This window comes from Polyodon spathula, chromosome 2, assembly GCF_017654505.1.
Source record: "Polyodon spathula isolate WHYD16114869_AA chromosome 2, ASM1765450v1, whole genome shotgun sequence".
Classification (NCBI taxonomy): Eukaryota; Metazoa; Chordata; class Actinopteri; order Acipenseriformes; family Polyodontidae; genus Polyodon; species Polyodon spathula.
Window position 1 is genome coordinate 70800786 of NC_054535.1, and position 19181 is coordinate 70819966.

Here is a 19181-nt window from a genome sequence, read left to right on the forward strand (position 1 = left end):
CCGTGTTTGTTAAGTTTAGTCTGTTTTCGTTTGTCTTTATTTTGGCGTAGAGTGCCGTGTCCTGTGTTTTTTCGTGTTTGTGTAAACCTTTTATTTTGTATTAAACCGGCGCCAACAGGCGTCTTCATCACTTCATTTCATCCGTCCTGTGTTTTGTGTATTGCATTACCTTTCCTGGTTCTGACGCCGCCCACTTCGGCCGTCTCTGTGACACACCCGTAACACACTCCTTCATTACACTGAATCTCTGAACTTCACTTGATCACTTTTACACTGAATCCCTGAACTTCACTCCATCACTTTTACACTGAATCCCTGAACTTCCCTCCTTCATCACTTTTACACTGAATCTGAACTTCACTCCTTTATCACTTTTGCACTGAATCTCTGAACTTCGCTTCTTCATCACTTTTACACTAAATCTCTGAACTCCACTCCTTCATCACTTTTACACTGAATCTCTGAACTTCATGCCTTCATCACTTTTACACTGAATCTTTGAACTTCATGCCTTCATCACTTTTACACTGAATCTTTGAACTTCATGCCTTCATCACTTTTACACTGAATCTCTGAACTTCATGCCATCTACTTTTACACTAAATCACAGAACTTTTTCTGCTTGCTTTTTTCTGACACAAGATTTTTTGTTTTGTTTTTAACTTTAATGAATTTAAAGCTTTTACAAACAAAATGGTGCATTTGAGAATGACCCTTCCTGTATACTCAATGTATGCTGTATGCTTGCTTACCAGCTGTAATTTAACGATATATAAATGTCTGATGCTAGGAACTGGTACTGGTGGTGAAATCCAAATGGAAATGTCCCAGGTTGGGTTTAGTGCCTACTACTCAAACAAAACGGTGAGTTTCAATTCTGTTAAAATATGAAGGGTTAGCCTCTCTTACTCTCCATCTAGTGGCTGGATTACTGTGCACACTGTAACTAACTAGCCCTAGGATTACAGTGCGATTATAGAATTGCTATTCTTAGAGGTCATTTTAAAAAGTACAATATGACAAAAAAAAAAAAAAAAAAAAAAATGTAATTTGGGAAATTGTATTAAATATTTCAAGTTATTATATACTTTTTTTAAGATTCTAAGGCTAGAGATTGAATTACAATGTTTTAATGGTTTATTTATGTGTACTTTATCAGAAAGTATACTTGACATTTGAGTTTGTAAACATTCTTCAAATGCATTATTACATATCATACAGAGAATCACACCTTTGTTTTATATACTATACAGAGACACACACCTTTCTTGTATATGCCATACACAGAATCACACCCTTATTTATATAACATACAGAGAATCACACCTTTGTTTTATATGCCATACAGAGAATCACACCTTTCTTGTATATGCCATATAGAGAATCATACCCATGTTTATGTAACATACAGAGAATCGCACCTTTGTTTTGCAAAAGACCGCGTTTACAAAACCAAGGTCTGGTCCTGAGAAAAAATACAAAGAAAAATAAATGACCAGCATTTCAAACATGTCACGTGTACACTAGGCCTTCTTCACTTGAGTAGGGGTTTAAAAGAACAAGGGTTAGTATATATTACTCAGCTGGCTGTATTGGTGCTCTATGTAAACTCCAAAGAGTTTTCTATAGAAGCCTACCCCACTACTGCCTCCGCTCTGAACACATTTCTCCTGCAGGATGTAATGATGCTGGGGGCAGTAGGAGCCTATGGCTGGAGTGGCACGGTCGTTCATAAGACTGCCAGCAAATCTGACATATTCCCTCAACAAACCTTCCAGAAGACCCTGGAGGATAGGAATCACAGCTCCTTACTGGGTACGCGGGATCTTTCACATTGAATTGTGTACCAGCTGTATGAAAACTCATTTCTGAAGGTTAAAAAACACACGTCCCATCTAAGTCATTTTGCTTTTGTAAACATTCCAGCTCTATTTTGTACACTTGGGTGTACTTTTTTAACTATATTTAGTAGCCGTATGCATTCAGGGAAAATAGTATATGCAAGCTTTTGGTCCTTGTGATCACCTCAGGATTTAATAACAGATTATCAGTGCCTCTGGTGACTGGTTAATTCCAGCTCCACTGTGTTTGATTTGCAATTTATCAGTTAACAGCTGGATGTGTCTGTTTCTCTCCAGGTTACTCAGTGACCACGCTGACGAGCGATGACTCTTTCTCAGTTAACAGCTGGATGTGTCTGTTTCTCTCCAGGTTACTCAGTGACCACGCTGACGAGCAATGACTCTTTCTCAGTTTACAGCTGGATGTGTCTGTTTCTCTCCAGGTTACTCAGTGACCATGCTGACGAGCGATGACTCTTTCTCAGTTAACAGCTGGATGTGTCTGTTTCTCTCCAGATTACTCAGTGACCACGCTGACGAGCGATGACTCTTTCTCAGTTAACAGCTGGATGTGTCTGTTTCTCTCCAGATTACTCAGTGACCACGCTGACGAGCGATGACTCTCTGTTAACAGCTGGATGTGTCTGTTTCTCTCCAGGTTACTTAGTGACCACGGTGATGAGCGATGATTCTTTCTCAGTTAACAGCTGGATGTGTCTGTTTCTCTCCAGGTTACTCAGTGACCACGCTGACGAGCGATGACTCTCTCATTTAACAGCTGGATGTGTCTGTTTCTCTCCAGGTTACTCAGTGACCACGCTGACGAGCGATGACTCTGAGCTGTATGTTGCTGGAGCCCCCCGTTCCAACCATACTGGCCAAGTGATCACTTACTCTGTAAACAAGCAAGGCAAGCCTACAGTTGTGCAGTCACAAAGAGGAGAGCAGGCAAGTATTATGCACAGCAAAATAATACTGTGACAGCTTTTGGAATTATTGATATAGTGTTGGTATTATGCACAGCAAAGTAATACTGTGACAGCTATTTGGATTATTTATCTAGATTGTAAAATTACTACAGGTTAGACAATCTCCTTGAACACTGCAGTCATGGATAGAGCACTAGCCTAAGAGCTTCACGTGACAGTGTGATACTGAGCAGCTTGTAGGAACCCTTGGTGCCAGCAGGCTACATGATAATCGGGGACCTTTTATTTTAAATGGATTGTATTTGTTTTGCTTTATTTTTATCTAACAAATCCCTGTTGTTATAGATTTGTGCATATGATTTTGCACTCAGCATCATATAGAGGTTTGCCAGTCATTCAGTGGTGGCTGTAATTAATTAGTCACCAAGAACAAAACGTGCTATTAAAGTGTGGTAGATATATATTGGAAGTAGGTTGCTATGTAGAACATTAAAGTATACATATAGAGAATTCCATGTACAGTAGCATACATTGTTTTCCATAGGAAGAGTGCGTGCTATCTGTCCAGGTATTATTATAAAGTCTTACCCCCTTATTTCCTTGCAGATTGGTTTCTATTTAATGTCCATGTATTATTGTAAAGTCTTACCCCCTGATTTCCTTGTAGATTGGTTCCTATTTTGGCAGTGTCCTCTGCTCAGTGGATGTTAACCAGGACTCCCGATCGGATGTTTTATTGGTTGGTGCTCCAATGTTTATGAACGACTTGAAGAGGGAAGTGGGACGGGTCTATATGTTTTCAGTCAATAAGGTAAAACAAACTCTACTTTAAAATGTGTTATTTAAATACACACACAGTGTTTAACAATGCAGAGTTTCAATCTATACTGCACGCACATCTCAGTTGTATTATGGGTCTTACGCTGCTTTTTCCAATATCTTTCTCTCCCTATGAAGCTCTTACACAGTAGCTAATTCTGACTTTGTATTACCCTGTTCTCTCACTGTTACACCTAATTCAGCTTATTCTCACACTGAGTTCAGTCAGAAAACAACATTTCCTCCTGCTATAAGGATTTGGTTTAGGTGTAGTTTACCTTTATATTGCATTATTATACTGTGTGTTTATGCTGTGCTGCCCCCTGGCCTTGATCTGCAGTGTTTTGTCACATTCTGGTAAAGAAGCAAATTGGAGCATCAGTGATCAGTACATCACATAGAAAGACATACATAATGCCACATCTACCGTAGTTTGTCAAATAGTGTACAAGCACAGCTGTGTTACAGTACATTTGATCTGCAATTCAAACAGGAAAATCATTTGCCAACGGCAAACAATAGCAGGCCATATTTAGTATTGGTAAAAGAAAAAACAAACTACTGATATTCTTTTTATTTTATTTTATTAGATTTTACTACAGGAGTTGCCCAAGGTGATTTAATATGTTTATTTTTTACACTATCCTGCGGATAATTAGTACTAAAACACTTAAATGTGTATAAACCACAGGCGCTTATAGCCTGTTGGTCATGTGATAACCGTAAATGACTTCACATGCCAGCTGTAATTAATAAAACACAAGAAAATCATTTGCCAACTTTAAAAAGTGACTCGTATTTATAAAGGAAAGCAGCTACTCATAATAGATAATGCATAGATCAAATTGCTTTTTTACCACAGGACTCTCCAAAGAGGGGTTAATGTGTTAATATTGTGTATTAGTAGCAACACATACATGTATATAAACTACAAGAGTGTTTAGTCTGTAGTCCTGTTGGGTATCAAGTGAGTACTGAGTCTGAAATACAGGTATGCACACTGCTTTCCAATCCTGTCTCCTCTATGCTTACTGCTGTGCCATTTAGCTATAGTACACACATTATTGACCTTTCAGCTCTGGAGATCTGGGTTCAAATCCAGCTTCGGTAACTTCGCCATGGTGTTCTCAAATTAATCACTCAAATTTCTGTCCAATTTGGCATCCTTGTCTGTGTCTAACCTGAGGAAACGTACAGGATGCAGGATTCTTGTCAAAGCCATTAAATGTTCAGAGTGTTTTTATGTATATGTATATATGTATGCATGTTTGTGTGTTTCAGGGCATTTTAGGACAGCGGGAGGTTCTGCAAGGCCCATCACACTCTGAGAACGCTCGCTTTGGAATGGCTATTGTTGCTGTTCCTGACCTCAATGTAGACGGGTTCAGTGATGTCATAGTAGGAGCTCCTTTGGAGGATGAGAACAGAGGTGCCATTTACATTTACAATGGAGATGAAAGAACCATTAGGACAGTGTATTCCCAGGTAAGAACTGCTTTTGTCACTGTGTGCTGTACTCATACTGTGCAGTGCTTCTGTTCTCTTCTAGTTTTGTAGGTGTGCTTTCTATGAGACTCATTCAGCACACCCAGAGCGGCCAATAGAAGCACAGCATGTATCATTCAGCACAGCCAGAGTGGCCAGTAGAAACACAGCATGTGGCATTGTGGTCTGTGTGTTCGGCAAAGGCAACAATAAAATAAAGTCATTAAATAAAACAGGAAAAAAAGCAACAGTGGCAACTCAATAAACTCGATATGTATATCATTTCCCAGATATGTTGGATTGAAAAGCCTCAGTAGGTCTGCCTTTAAATGGACAGTCTGTTGGATAAGGATTAGGGTCAAACTCACCAAGCAATAAAGCAAGGGAAGTTATTTATACTGTGCGTAATGCAACTCAAAGTTTGTGAACCTGCTGGGAAATGAGGATGAATCTGGATGCAAATCAAAGTGCTGTGGGATGTTTGTTTCCACGTATCTGTTAAAGTGGTAATAACCCAATTTTGAAAACAGACATGCAAGTCACTCATTTATGCACAGCGTTTCCAATGAGAGCCCATGTCTGCTAGCACAGCTATTAATGATATGGTCAGTTCAAAACATACTATAATGGTTTATGAGGTCCAGGGACCAGTTATTGTGACAGATGCAGTTCTCTGTGGGCTCCTGTAATTGAACCTCAACGTTTCAGAACACAGGCTTGTATAGGAAGAGCACAGAAATGACAGCAACTGAATGAAAGTTTTCTGCAAATGCACACAGTTTTAAACTATGAGATACAACATTTTGCTTGAGTCTACAATGCATTACACATACAATCTCAAGAAAAAGGTTATCTGCACAGTGGAAAGACGTAACATTACAAAAATAACTTTGTATTGCCTGTTGTTAGGTTGCAGCAGTGATACAACTTCCTGTGAAATGTATTTGCAGAAAATATCTGGCTCAGAAATCAGCAAGAAGCTGCAGTATTTTGGAAGGTCTCTTGATGGCAACGGAGATTTAAATGCAGACTCCATTCCCGATGTGTCGGTCGGGGCCTATGGGAATGTAGTGCAACTCTGGTAAGTGGCTGACCTCACACTCCTCATCTGTCACTCCAGAGCTTGGGACTCTCTCAGTTCATTAATTCTGTTCCAACAAAGAGTCCATTCCTTCAGCCATTCGGGCAAGGAAGAAAACAGACATAATGTATAGCAGTACTGAAACAACCATGCCATTGTGAAATAATAAGTACAAAATACCTTTTCTCTCTTTTTAGGTCCCGTAGTATAGCAGATATAACAGTAAAGGCCACTTTTACGCCAGACAAAATCAGTGTCCTCAATAAGAACTGTGACTTCAACGGGAGAAGGCTGTTCTGTTTTAATGCAAGCATCTGCTTCAAGGCTCACTTTAGGCCAAAAACAGCCACCGGACCTGTCGGTAAGAAGAATAAAATTAAAGACATTGGAATAATTCAAAGAATTGTAACTTTTAAAGAGTCCTTTCTGTTTTACATCTCACTTACTACTGTTTGGCTCTTGCAATTATTCTGAATGTAGTAAAGCGAGGAGAGTCAAAGACAAGTTACGTTTCTGCTCGTGTCTTCTTCAGTGAAATGCTTGCCTGCTTCAGTTTTCTGAGTTCTGAGTGGCTTTGCGCTTGTCTGGAGAGCCATAAATGCTGACACTGAACAGCCAATCATGAGACAATGTGATTTTTCAACTGTGCCAACACCACCTCCTACCATACATTTACCTGGGCAGAGTCGCGAGGTCATGTTGTCACATGAATTGAATGAAATGAGGGAAGTTGTTCAGGGCCAGCACTTTGGATTTTTAGCTGCAGCTCAAAGCAAGTTCAAAGCCAAATGAAGGCAGATTAAGAGGAAGATTATATGACGTACAGTTTAATTTTCATCCCCTACAGTTTATTTTCTGTCAGATTCATTCAGTCGTCCATAATAATTTCAAACTGAGAATTATAGCTGTTGTAAAAGGGTGTTAGGCTAGTTATAAAGGCTATAATGTATATAGAGATGTGTGCATGTATAAGGGTGTGGCTGTTTGTTCAGGGGTAGGGGGCCCGCAAGTGTATGCTTGCCCAGGGCCCAGTGATGGGTTAATCTAGCCCTGCTTGTAATATGACTGCTTGCTTATTTTTGGGACTCTGGCTTGATTGAAATTGTCTAGAATATGTTTGTATGACATTGAAAGTCATTGACATGCATGTCACAGTCCAGCGTTCCTTTTGATTTGTGAAAAACTGTTCTTCATTCATCTTAGATATCCAATACAATGCGACACTTGATGCAGATCTCCAGTCCTCTAGAGTGTCTTCCAGGGGTTTGTTTACAGAAAGCAATGACCGGCTCCTGCAAAAAAACATTGGAGTTGGCAGCTCAGAAGTGTGCTTTAAGCATAAGGTTTATGTTCAGGTCAGTGGGGGAATATTTAGCTTCTATTTGTGGCTATTATTTTATATTAAATGCATCTATCATTTCATGTAATATTTAACTTAAAAAAAGAAGCAAGCTGAAGTCACTATTTGTTTCAGTCCCCAGGGGGTGCCCTCACTCGTAAATTTGGGTTGTGATTTTACTTTTTAAATTCTGAAAAATTCTGTTTAGTGTGCCATGTATGTGCTGAAATGTACTGCAAACGACGTGATGTACACAGCATAATTATACCCAAGTCTAAACCAACCTATTTCTGGGTAAAACATTTAAAATATTAGTTTGGAATTCCTAAGTAGCAGTACTTTGTATGGGTAAGTAGCAGCCCCTTTTCAAGCACTGATGTTACAGGGATAAAGAACCATTGCTGTAAGGTCCAATATAGAAGTGTTGGGGAAATCCAGAAAAAAAAAATGCTATCCTATTTTAATTTTACTGCAAGTTTATTATTGAATGATCTGAGTCGTCTGCAGTAATTTGGAATAAGCTACCCATGTCCCTCAGTTTACTACATGCTGTCAGTCTGTGTGCTAGAAGGAATGCACTAAGCTGCAAAGAAAGACTTTCCCCAGACGAGCTGAAGAAGGCCAAGAATGCCGTCATTGGTGTATCCTGGGGAGATCTTATGCGGCCTGTTGCTAAATATAAATACCTTGCAGCTGGTTTCACAGATCCCCATTAGCACAAGCTAGGACCTCCTTACCTAAAGTAACAATGGATAGTCCAAGATGGGTGCTGATCAGGGTCTGTGAAACCAGCTGATAATAACTGCAATTGATCTTTACAGAGCTGTCAAACATCATGCCTGGCGAATCTGAAATGAAACTTGCCACAAATGTCATTGTTTCCCTTGTCAACAGGAAGCGCCTGACTTTGTGAATTCCATTGGCCTGCGTGTTGACGTTGGCCTGGTGAAGCCTCAGAGCAGCCCTGTGCTGGACATGTACAGACACAACTCCTGGGAGTTCTCTGTGAGTCTTCTGTAGCAGGAATACAGAGCCAATCAATCGGCAACGCTAGAATAATACACAAGCATGTACCTGCATTTCCATAACAGCAGTCTGCTGGTAGAGTTAAAAATTATCCAGAGCTACTCAGAATGATTAGAGTTAGGGTTACGGTTGGGTTAGGGTTGGGGGTAGGGTTGTCCATCACAGGGGTAACACTCTGTGTGGTTTCAGATTCCCTTCTCTAAAGACTGCGGTGAAGATGAGCTCTGCTTGTCCGATATTGTGCTGAATGTCCAGAAGAAGAATCTGGATAGCAGGTAAGGACGGTTTGCAATGTGTAGCTCTTGTGTTAGTACCTGATACAGCACAGTTTACACGGAGTTTGCTTTTTTGTAGCTCTTCACCACTCCTCATCAGCACTAAGAACAGAAGGGTGTCATTCGCAGTGAAGCTGGAGAACACCATGGAAAATGCATACAATGTGAAAATCACTGCCATTTACTCAAAGAATTTATTCTTCTCATCTTACACCCAACCTGTAAGTATAAAAGTAATGTTCTAGAAATAATGGTTTAGTTTACATTGTTTAAACTGTGACAAAAAACTGCTTATCTAAATCATTGAAATGAGGACCTCCAGAATTCTGGCCGTGGGCTGATCATTCAGAAAAGAATTCTATGCATTATACATCCGAATGCATGACAGTTTATTTATTATAAAGGCTAGCAAATGGGAAGACTTAATAGTGCTACTACTTACTGCACTGCAGTGTTAACAGCGGTATACAGCAGTGTTCCATGCAGTCTCTGTAGGATTGAATACCAGATGGATAGTATAGATCTAGAACAGGCCCCCACGAGAAAGACCTTGCTCTTGTATTATACCTCACACCCATCAGTAATCACACTCAGAGAAGCAATTCAAAGGCATGCAAATGCTTGAATGATTTTTATAGTGAAATGTTTAATATTGTGTTAGGTGTTGTGTCTGCTGTAGGGCTGTGTTAGGTGTTTTGCTGCAGTGCTGTGTTGGTGTTGTGTCTGTTGTAATGGTAAGAGTTGCCTGACCCTTTGGTATTGAATTCCAGGCTGATGGCACTGAGGTGAAATGCCAAGTAGAGGCAACCGAATCCATCTCTTGCCAGGTTGGATATCCGGCTCTCAAACCAGACCAAGAGGTGAGCTGCTTTATTAAGAGACAGCATTCAGGTATCAGTAAATGGCATGACTGTCCAGTTCTTGCATCACTAGCTGTGTTAACTTTTTGGGACCCAGAATGGAGCTTTCTTTTTGTAGAACTGCAATGTCACCATAAGCAAGCGTCTTAACCACACTGTAAAAGAGCCGGGCTCCTCAGCATTCACAGTTTAAGAGCTTTTAACCTCATCTCATCTCAAGACAGTGTGATGTACTGCCTGTAACAGCAGTGTATCACACAGCACTGCTTGTTACACTTGGTATGTCTAGGGAAGCCATTCCAGCTTGATTTAACATAATTAGTCCAAGATTAGTGTTTATCAGGGTCTGTGAAACCAGTGGTAAGTTCTGAAATGGATGAAGGATCATAGAGAACAAACTGTTGGGAGGTGTGATCAATCAATTTGTTTTTCTTTTTTAGGTCTCCTTTGACATCAACTTTGATTTTAACTTCAACCACTTGCAGAAAGAGGCTTATGTAAACTTCAAGGCTCTCAGGTAAGAAATTAAAACATTTTGTTCAGTTACCTGTCCAATATTGCTGCATTGTTGTGTTGATTCTGAGGATGCTGCATTGTTGTGATGATTCTGAGGATGCTGCATTGTTATGATGATTCTGAGGATGCTGCGTTGTTATGATGATTCTGAGGATGCTGCATTGTTATGATGATTCTGAGGATGCTGCATTGTTATGGTGATTCTGAGGATGCTGCATTGTTATGGTGATTCTGAGGGTGCTGCATTGTTATGATGATTCTGAGGATGCTGCATTGTTATGATGATTCTGAGGATGCTGCATTGTTATGATGATTCTGAGGGTGCTGCATTGTTATGATGATTCTGAGGGTGCTGCATTGTTATGATGATTCTGAGGATGCTGCATTGTTATGATGATTCTGAGGATGCTGCATTGTTATGATGATTCTGAGGGTGCTGCATTGTTATGACGATTCTGAGGATAATATATTCTTGTTTGTTTAACAGCGATAGCACAGAAGAGACGCCTGCAAACAACATTGTCAACATCTTATTTCCTGTTCAGTATGACTCTGAAATTATTTTAACAAGGTATGTATTTTTGTTCTTTTTCTGTGGAAAGTAAATAAGGCTGCGTCTGTGTTTGAATGGATATCACTGACAAGCTATAGTCCTTAATATACTTTAAGAGGTCATTTCCCTCTTTTACTGAAGTTTAACTGCAAAGGTGAACCTGAATGATCACTGAAAACATTTGCTTTTAGACAATTTCATTGTTTGTTAAAAAAAAGAAAAAATGAAAAGGAAACATATATATTTAAAATTCCATCAGATGAATTTTGAAAATTGAATGTACCGCTTTTTGTTTGCCCAAAAGTTGCCTTGTGTATTCCTTGTGTTCCTAATTCACCAGTTTTACCCTTGAATAATTCTGATACTGGTACAATGATAGTCATACCATACAGAACATTTTTGAGTAAACTACTTGCAACACTCCAAAAAAAGACAGTGTTTGGGTCAACTGTTTCATGGTAAAGCTCTTTGCAAGTCAACAGCCCCATTTTAGAACTAAAAGTCCTCTTTCTGCAGAGATACAAGCTTGAATTTCTATGAGATAAACCGGGACCTCCTTGTTAAAACCACAGTGAACAGCTATGAAGACATTGGTCCAGAATTCAACTTCACACTGAAGGTAAGTCTGTTATCGTACATGACCCTATTACTTGACATCCCAGCATTCAGGAACACAGACGTATTAAACATAATTTATGTCAAAACATGGCATCTCACTTTTGATCTTTAGAAAACGAATCAGTGAAGAAAGGCCATCGTTATGTACTTTGTGGAGCTTATGTACAGTGTTTCCCTTTACTGAAAACTGAGTAATCAGCTTCATAGTGCCTTCCAGCTGGAACAGAAAACATACAAACATAACTAGCAATTGCTTTATTGTTATAAAAACTCTTCCACATATTGCTTTGTTAGTGTCCTAATACCAGAAGAATAGGTGTATCACAACCCAATTTCTTCCCCTGCTTGTCTGGCATGTCCTGGTTCTGCTCAGCCTGACAGGCGGCTTTTTGTAGAAGTTATCTGGTCAAACTGTGTCTGTCTGTGTTCTTGGATTTGCACGCAAAGCATGATTATTGTGGTCAAGCTGGGTCTCTTCTGTGTTCTTGGTTTTGTGGCTAAACCCATAATTAAAGTATGTTTAGTTCATGTCATGCTCAAATTGCTCATTTGGTAAGGGAACTATCCTTAAAAAAGTGTACCACACATCGCTATTCTTTATAATGTTTACCTTTGCTTTACCATGCTTTCACTATATATGCTCGATTCTTTGTTGCTATGCTTTTACTGTAGTAAACTCCCTCTGATCAAAGTTACTCTGGTTAACCTATTTATTTTAATTGATTGTTTCTGTTAAAGGTTACCACTGGGAGCTTCCCCGTTCACATGGCCTACCTCACAATTGCTCTGCCAGTGTCAACCAAAGCAAATAACCCACTGCTGTACCTCACCGGGGTCAATACAGAGATGGTAATATACCAACCAGCTCTACCTTTAAGAGATAGCAAGTCCTATCACTACTTCATACATGGTTTCTCTTTCTCTGTATATTATTTCCATCTCTTTTTCAATTCAACCGTTTCTAAAATGAGCAATAAATTGAATCCTTCCATGCATGGCAACCTCATATGGAGGTGGATACAAAAACTTTCTTCTAGTCTTTATATGTGTGTGTGTGGGGACGGACGGACATGTGAAGACACAATGCATGATAGCCTCATGTGAGGATGCATTTTGTTACCATATAAAGCAATGGAAATATATGTATTATGTGTCCAAAACCACATTTTTCCAGCTATTTTCAATGTTTCATGCATGAAAGAGTTAAAGAAAAAAGGTCCAATAAATACAAATGCTAAGTCTGATGACCCCTGTAAAATAAACACAAATGTGGTTATAGTTAGACTTACTGTGTGACTGAAGAATCTTTTCACAATGATAACTCCCACCCTATAACACAGGCCAGATATCCAATGTGTACAATAGACTTTATGAGCAATCTAAATGTATCACACATATTCATCGGTTACCAGTGGAGAATGACCTGGCCTCTGTTGTGGAGGTTGCTGCGTTGAGGGAATGACTGGACATTGTAAATCGGAAGGTACAAAAATGTAATAAATATCCTCCACATGATGTTATTCATTTCCTCCTGTGCCGTCCCAAATGGAAATTGAGTTTATGTATTTGAGATGTTTTTAAAATCCAAACCAGACTGTTGAAGGTCTTTGTGGCTGATGGGTCTTGTATATCCTGCAGGCCAAAGATGTCAGCTGTGAGACAAGCAGCCTGCTGAACCCACTGGAGATCGGAAAGAGGCCGTATTTGGCATCCTTCTCCAAGGAGAGGCTCACTGGGATCAAGGAACTGGTATGTGTGCAAACTTACAATACATCCATTGTGAGAAATCACTGCCCACAACACAACACACCATAACAACTACAGGCAATAAAAATGTGCATTATAAATACCATATGGGAGAGGCTGAAATTGAAGAAGAAATCTATGAAAAAGACCTAGGAGTTTAAGTTGACTCAGAAATGTCTCTAGACAATGTGGGAAAGCTATAAAAAAAGGCTAACAAGATGCTCGGATATATAGTGAAAAGTGTTGAATTTAATTTAAGAGCAACCAGAATTATTCTGGGTTTAAAAGGCATGTCATATGCAGACAGGCTAAAAAAATTACATCTATTCAGTCTTGAACAAAGAAGACTATGCACCGATCTGATTCAAGCATTCAAATTTCTTAAAGGTATTGACAATGCCGACCCAATGGACTTTTTCGACCTGAAAAAAAAAAAAAACAAGGACCAGGGGTCACAAATGGAGATTAGATAAAGGGGCATTGAGAACAGAAAATAGGAGGCACTTTTTTACTCAGCGAATTGTGGGAGTCTAGAACCAACTCCCCAGTAATGTTGTTGAAGCTGACCCTGGGATCCTTCAAGAAGCTGCTTGATGAGATTCTGAGATCAATAAGCTAATAACAACCAAACGAGCAAGAAGGCTACTTTTTGCAGTATTTGGCCGAAGACTGTAACAGGTAAACAGTGGCAGAGTAGTTGTATACCAGATAGTGACACACATTGGAGCCACTTTTGCACACTGTATGGGGTTTACTGAAGAGAAAGAAATGGAGGTGCGTGTAAACACTGCCACAGAGCTAATTCAACTTCTCTACCAAGGTTACTAGAAATTAAACATTGCACACATGGTGCATGTCTCAAGGGTATGTGTGTAAAAATATGCCAAACGTAGCACAGAAGAGTTAGGCAGTTAGATTCAACGCCCCCCCCCTTCGTTCTGTACATTGTAAGCAACAGATTCATAGCTGCTTAGCTGCAATCATAATACTTATTTACATTATGGGATCTGCATTGGGGCAATGTCATATTCTATACAGTGGGACAGGCAGTGATATTCTATACACTGGGATAGGCAGTGATATTCTGTACACTGGGCCAGGCAGTGGTATTCTATACACTGGGCCAGGCAGTGGTATTCTATACACTGGGCCAGGCAGTGGTATTCTATACACTGGGCCAGGCAGTGGTATTCTATACACTGGGCCAGGCAGTGGTATCCTATACACTGGGACAGGCAGTGATATTTGTCTTGTTTCATTAGGACTGTAACACTGCAACTTGTCAGCATATCAAATGCTGGTTCAAAGACTTGGAACCAAGAAGTAACTATCTGTTGAATATCACAACAAGAATCTGGAATGGAAGCTTCACCACTGTAAGTATAGAGTGAATACAGCTGTTATGTGGTGCTGTTCTTGGAGTAATGCAGGTCAATGCTGATTATTATTTACTGTATATGTATTTCTAAAAGACAAGTTTATGCAGCTGTTAGAGCAAAATAATGACATGAATAAACTGTTTCATTACATTGTGTGTGTGGGGATTGTGTGTCAGAGTATTTTGTTAGAACAAATTAACACATTCCCAGTCAAACTAATACAGTATTAGTGAAATCAATGTATTGCATGACCAACCTGTAATAATAATAGTACAATGTCTTCATGCAGATACATTGTAACTTACCCTTAGAGTAACTACTCTGGAGTTAGAAATACAGTACTAGACTGCCATTCCTTTTTCTTTTCCACAGTCGACATTTCAGTCTATAAAGCTCACAGCAAGCGCAGAGATGGATACGTCAGAGCCTGAACTACTGATTATCTTGGACAAAAAGCTACCAGTAAGTACCAGTTACTGTGGACTTCTCTGTGTCCGGGAGGAGGTGATGTAAATAAGGATATCCTTAACACATCACAGGTACAGAAACAGGTGTATCGAGTTTGACTGGAATTCATTTTAAAAGTGAGTTCAGTTCAAACCTAGAGTTAACAGTGAATACAATATACAGGAAAGCCCTACTGTCAGTGGATTGTACACTTCTTTGTTAGCATTTACAAAGGAACATAAGAACTGTGGTGACATCTACTGGTGACAGGAGGGACTGCATGCAAGCTGAAAAGCTGCCTATGAATTAAACATTATGTTCCAATTTCCAGATCGAAATTACAATTAGCAAACCTGGTGAGAAAGGAGAGGTGCCAGTGGGGGTGATCGTAGGCAGTATAATCGGAGGGCTTATCTTACTGGCTGCGCTGGTTGCTCTCTTGTGGAAGGTAAGAAGCTGTCATTACTCTAGAACAGTGGCTCCCAACCCCGGTCTGAGGACCCCTGTGTCTGCTGGTTTACATTCCAACCGAGCTCTCAGTTACTGAACTAGACCCTTCTTTGAACTGATCATTTGCTTAATTAGACATTTTGAATTATTTTCAGCTCTTAAATAGTTGCAGAGTTCAAGTTAAATGTTATAGCTAACTTGAAGTCTACAACTGTATAAGAGCTGAAAACAAGTAAAAAGGTATAATGCAAACCAATAGACACAGGGGTCCCCAGGACCAGGCTTGGGAAACCCTGCTTTACCATGGAGTCTCCAGCCCTGGTCCTGGAGAGCTACAGGATCGTCTGGTTCTGGTTTTCATTTCAACCCAGCTCTCAGTTACTTAATTGCACCAATTATTGTCTATATTAATCCAGATTAACAGTTCCAGATGTTTAGCCATTGCTGATGTAAAGACACCTAGAAAACCTGCAAGATAGAGGCTCTCCAGGACCAGGGTTGGAGATCCCTGCTGTAGCAGAATGTTCCTAGCAATAGCCTGTTCCCTGTTGTGAGCAGAGTTAGGAATATTTGTTTGAGGTCCAGTTATCTGCCTGCTGTTTTCTGAAAGGGCCATCAAGCCTCCACTGTAGTCATGTAGGCTATAGTTCATTGAACTGCAATTGTCCTCTTGTGTCCTTTATTATGAGTTAGTTAATGTTTCTCACAGACTTTTTGGCTAATACAATAATACAGGATTACACTACAGCATCCTGTGTTACTGTAGAAACACGGTAGATCTTTTCAGTTCTTCAGATTAATCAAGTAGAACTTTGAAGTCTGGTTATTGTTACTGCATTTCCACACTGAACCTCACACACATATTGACTCGCACACCATAATTTCACTTCTCTCAATAGAAATGGCATTGCCTCTGACCAGTTTGTTTCTCTGTTTGTTTGCTGTTGGTTTTGGTTCACTTGCTGCTACTGCTGCTGCTGTGCAATCTAGCTTGGCTTCTTCAAAAGGAAGTACGAGCAGCTGATGAAGAGCAGCGATGACGATGGAGAGGCTGATGCCCTGCAGGACGAGACTTTATGAGCGCGACTGGCCCAAGCACTCTGAACAGTGGAGCTGCAGCTTTCTTTATGCTCTTTCATGTTGGGGACCAAAGGGAATGTTATTAATGGCAATCTCTATAACGGCACCACTTGTACAGGGATAGGTGCTGCAAAGATTAAAACTGGCCAGTGGATTTGATTCCTGGCATGAAGAGGCCAGTTCCTTTTTTGGACATTAACTGGATTCCTTAAGTTAGCAGGAAGATATGCGGCAGTAGTGCTGTGATAGCGAGTGGATCTCTGTGGAGTATTCCAGTAAAATCACATTTACATTTAAAAAAAACAGCTTTTATACACAGCATTGGACTTCCCTTTCATAAAATAACATTCCACTCACGTTAGTTCAGACAGCAGCTGTAGAATATGTGCAAACATGCAATCATTTACAAATTGTTACAATTTCAGCAGTCTTACATTTTAGGGTCTCCTTAAACCATATCAGATATAATACAATGGGCTGCTAGCCCTTTAGGTTGGTGACTAGGTTCTGCTGAAATGCCCAGTTACAGAATCATCTACATTGTTGCATGTTAACTTCATGTATCCATGTATCTGGTTTAACCCTTAAGATACACAAGGAATTGAGCAGTTCTTGAAACTGCTTCTTCTTAAAATACATTTGAGAAAGTGACTCAAGTATCACGAGAAGGAAACTGACAATATGAATGACCACATCCAGCCTGTCAGCAAATTTGAAACCCTGTTTCGTGCACCTCATTGCAAAAATAAGAAAGTTAGCATGGTTTTTATTTTGGTGGGACACATGTCCCTTGTACCTCAATGGATTCAGTAAAGCATGCTTTCACATTTTTCCAATCAGCACACTAAACCACTACCAATACACCACTGGAAACGAGTTCTGTTTATAGGGGAGAAGCTGCAAAAACAAGAGGATCCAGGATTTTCCTCTTTGTGCTTATTTTATCATCATATGTGTCATCTTTTATATTGTGCTGAATATTAAACACACCCTGATTTTCTGTGTCCCAACTTGAGATACAGTGTATGTAACAGTACTGAATATTTTGAGATTGAGTTAAACTCACTTGAAAAGTGTGCCCATGTACTTAACAAGCCTTGCAAAACATTTTAGGAGTATAATACACCATTCGTTTTCACTTTTGAAAGAATGCAGTTATCCATCAGCTAGTAAAACAAGACCCTTGCTCCCTGTTATGTGGAAAGGAAACCACACCAGATGTCCATGATACAGATTCAAGGATAATTCTAATAGGATCCTGTGTCCAAGGTTATTGTTAGGGTTAGGCTACTTTCATTTACTTTGAGAAAAAACTTCTCAAATATTATTCACCAACAGCATCTGACTGCATTTATTATGCTTTGGAACGGTACAGAGATCTGCTTTATCTTTCTTGTTGAATATATTTTTGCTGGTGTATTACTAATGTACACAATTGTTCTCATGTATAAAACCTACACAAAAATGCCAGGCTTGTTGTTCTCAGAGAGCATTAGTACCGCCAGTGTCATGTATCTGAAACAAAATTGTGTACATTTGTGTTTTGTTTCCATTCCACTGTAATGTATGCACAGCTATGGCCAAAAGTTTTGCATCACCTAGAATTTTAGGATTGTCATATATATATATATATATATATATATATATATATATATATATATATATATATATATATATATATATATATATATACAGTGCTCCCTCACTATAAGGCGTTCGGTTATAACGCGTATCGGATATAACGCTCCTATTGCATGTCCCCAAAATCCCTATACTAGTGATTCATGCAATATTTCTACACTAAACACAGTACTGGTGTTGTTCAAACAGTAAACAACTTCTCTAACTTCCGTTTCTGTTTCTCCCTTTTGATACATTATCTGAACCGAAGAAAAGCTGCACTGGCACTTTATAACACAGACATCTTATTCAGCATCCGTTTTATAACTAAATAAATATTAGCACTATTACGTGGTTATCTTTCCTAATGTATTTACTGTTTTGCTGTGAGAGGAGCTGCAGCTTTCTCCGGGAGACGAGACGCTTCAGCTTCGGCAGGCGAACGTGGGGCGAGCCCATTCTCTCTTTCCCCTCTCCCGACCCGCTCTCCTTCTCGCAGTTGGCTTGCTTGTCTGTCACTTCGAACTGAACTCCCGGCTGGCTATTTATAGTTTAAAAACTGCTAATAAACTGATACACGAGTGGGAATGTTACCTCTTTTTTTTTTTTTTTTTTTGGTAAAAAATATTGCGTTGATTACCTGGTGCTTAATGCATGGTTAATTCACGGAGAGTTACATTTTTGCTTCACTATATGTGCATTATAGAGAGGGAGTTATTTTAGTTTGTATTTTAGTCAGATGTGTGTTGTGTCCGAGGCGTCCCCCACCCTCTCCCCCGTTTATAACACTCCGTTTCTAACGCTCATATTGTGTGTCCCCAAAGACCAGTGTTATAGCGAGGAAGCACTGTATATGTGAACATAATTTAAATATTTTATTTAAAATCATGTAATCAAAGTAACTACTAAATTATATCGCGTGTCTATCGGAAGCCATAGCAGCAGTCGGGGAGACCGGGGTTAGTTGTCGCACAGGTTGGTTGTCACAGTGCTTATAGCTATGAAGCTAGATGGCGCAGGCAGGTGATGCACTGAAATGTGTGTTCTAATGTCTGGAAGTCAACCATCTTGTAATTTGAGGTTAGTTCGATCTAACATAAAGGTTAGCACATTTTTT

At 39.6% G+C, this 19181-nt stretch overlaps 1 protein-coding gene across 1 annotated transcript in view; it reads left to right on the forward strand.

Annotated features, from left to right (window-relative positions):
• Window positions 1–18029, forward strand: part of LOC121299807 (integrin alpha-2-like) — a 51279-nt gene extending 33250 nt beyond the window's left edge. Inside the window, exons 10-30 of the mRNA XM_041227900.1 lie at window positions 791–864; window positions 1677–1815; window positions 2644–2789; window positions 3438–3581; window positions 4871–5074; window positions 6025–6155; window positions 6353–6516; window positions 7359–7510; window positions 8389–8499; window positions 8710–8795; window positions 8875–9016; window positions 9566–9655; window positions 10096–10172; window positions 10659–10742; window positions 11241–11343; window positions 12081–12191; window positions 12981–13091; window positions 14351–14464; window positions 14840–14929; window positions 15246–15362; window positions 16355–18029. Of these exons, the coding sequence (XP_041083834.1) occupies window positions 791–864; window positions 1677–1815; window positions 2644–2789; window positions 3438–3581; window positions 4871–5074; window positions 6025–6155; window positions 6353–6516; window positions 7359–7510; window positions 8389–8499; window positions 8710–8795; window positions 8875–9016; window positions 9566–9655; window positions 10096–10172; window positions 10659–10742; window positions 11241–11343; window positions 12081–12191; window positions 12981–13091; window positions 14351–14464; window positions 14840–14929; window positions 15246–15362; window positions 16355–16444 (2480 nt within the window). The 3' untranslated portion in view covers window positions 16445–18029. The remainder of the gene's footprint in view (window positions 1–790; window positions 865–1676; window positions 1816–2643; window positions 2790–3437; window positions 3582–4870; window positions 5075–6024; window positions 6156–6352; window positions 6517–7358; window positions 7511–8388; window positions 8500–8709; window positions 8796–8874; window positions 9017–9565; window positions 9656–10095; window positions 10173–10658; window positions 10743–11240; window positions 11344–12080; window positions 12192–12980; window positions 13092–14350; window positions 14465–14839; window positions 14930–15245; window positions 15363–16354) is intronic.
• The last annotated feature ends 1152 nt before the right edge of the window (window positions 18030–19181 follow it).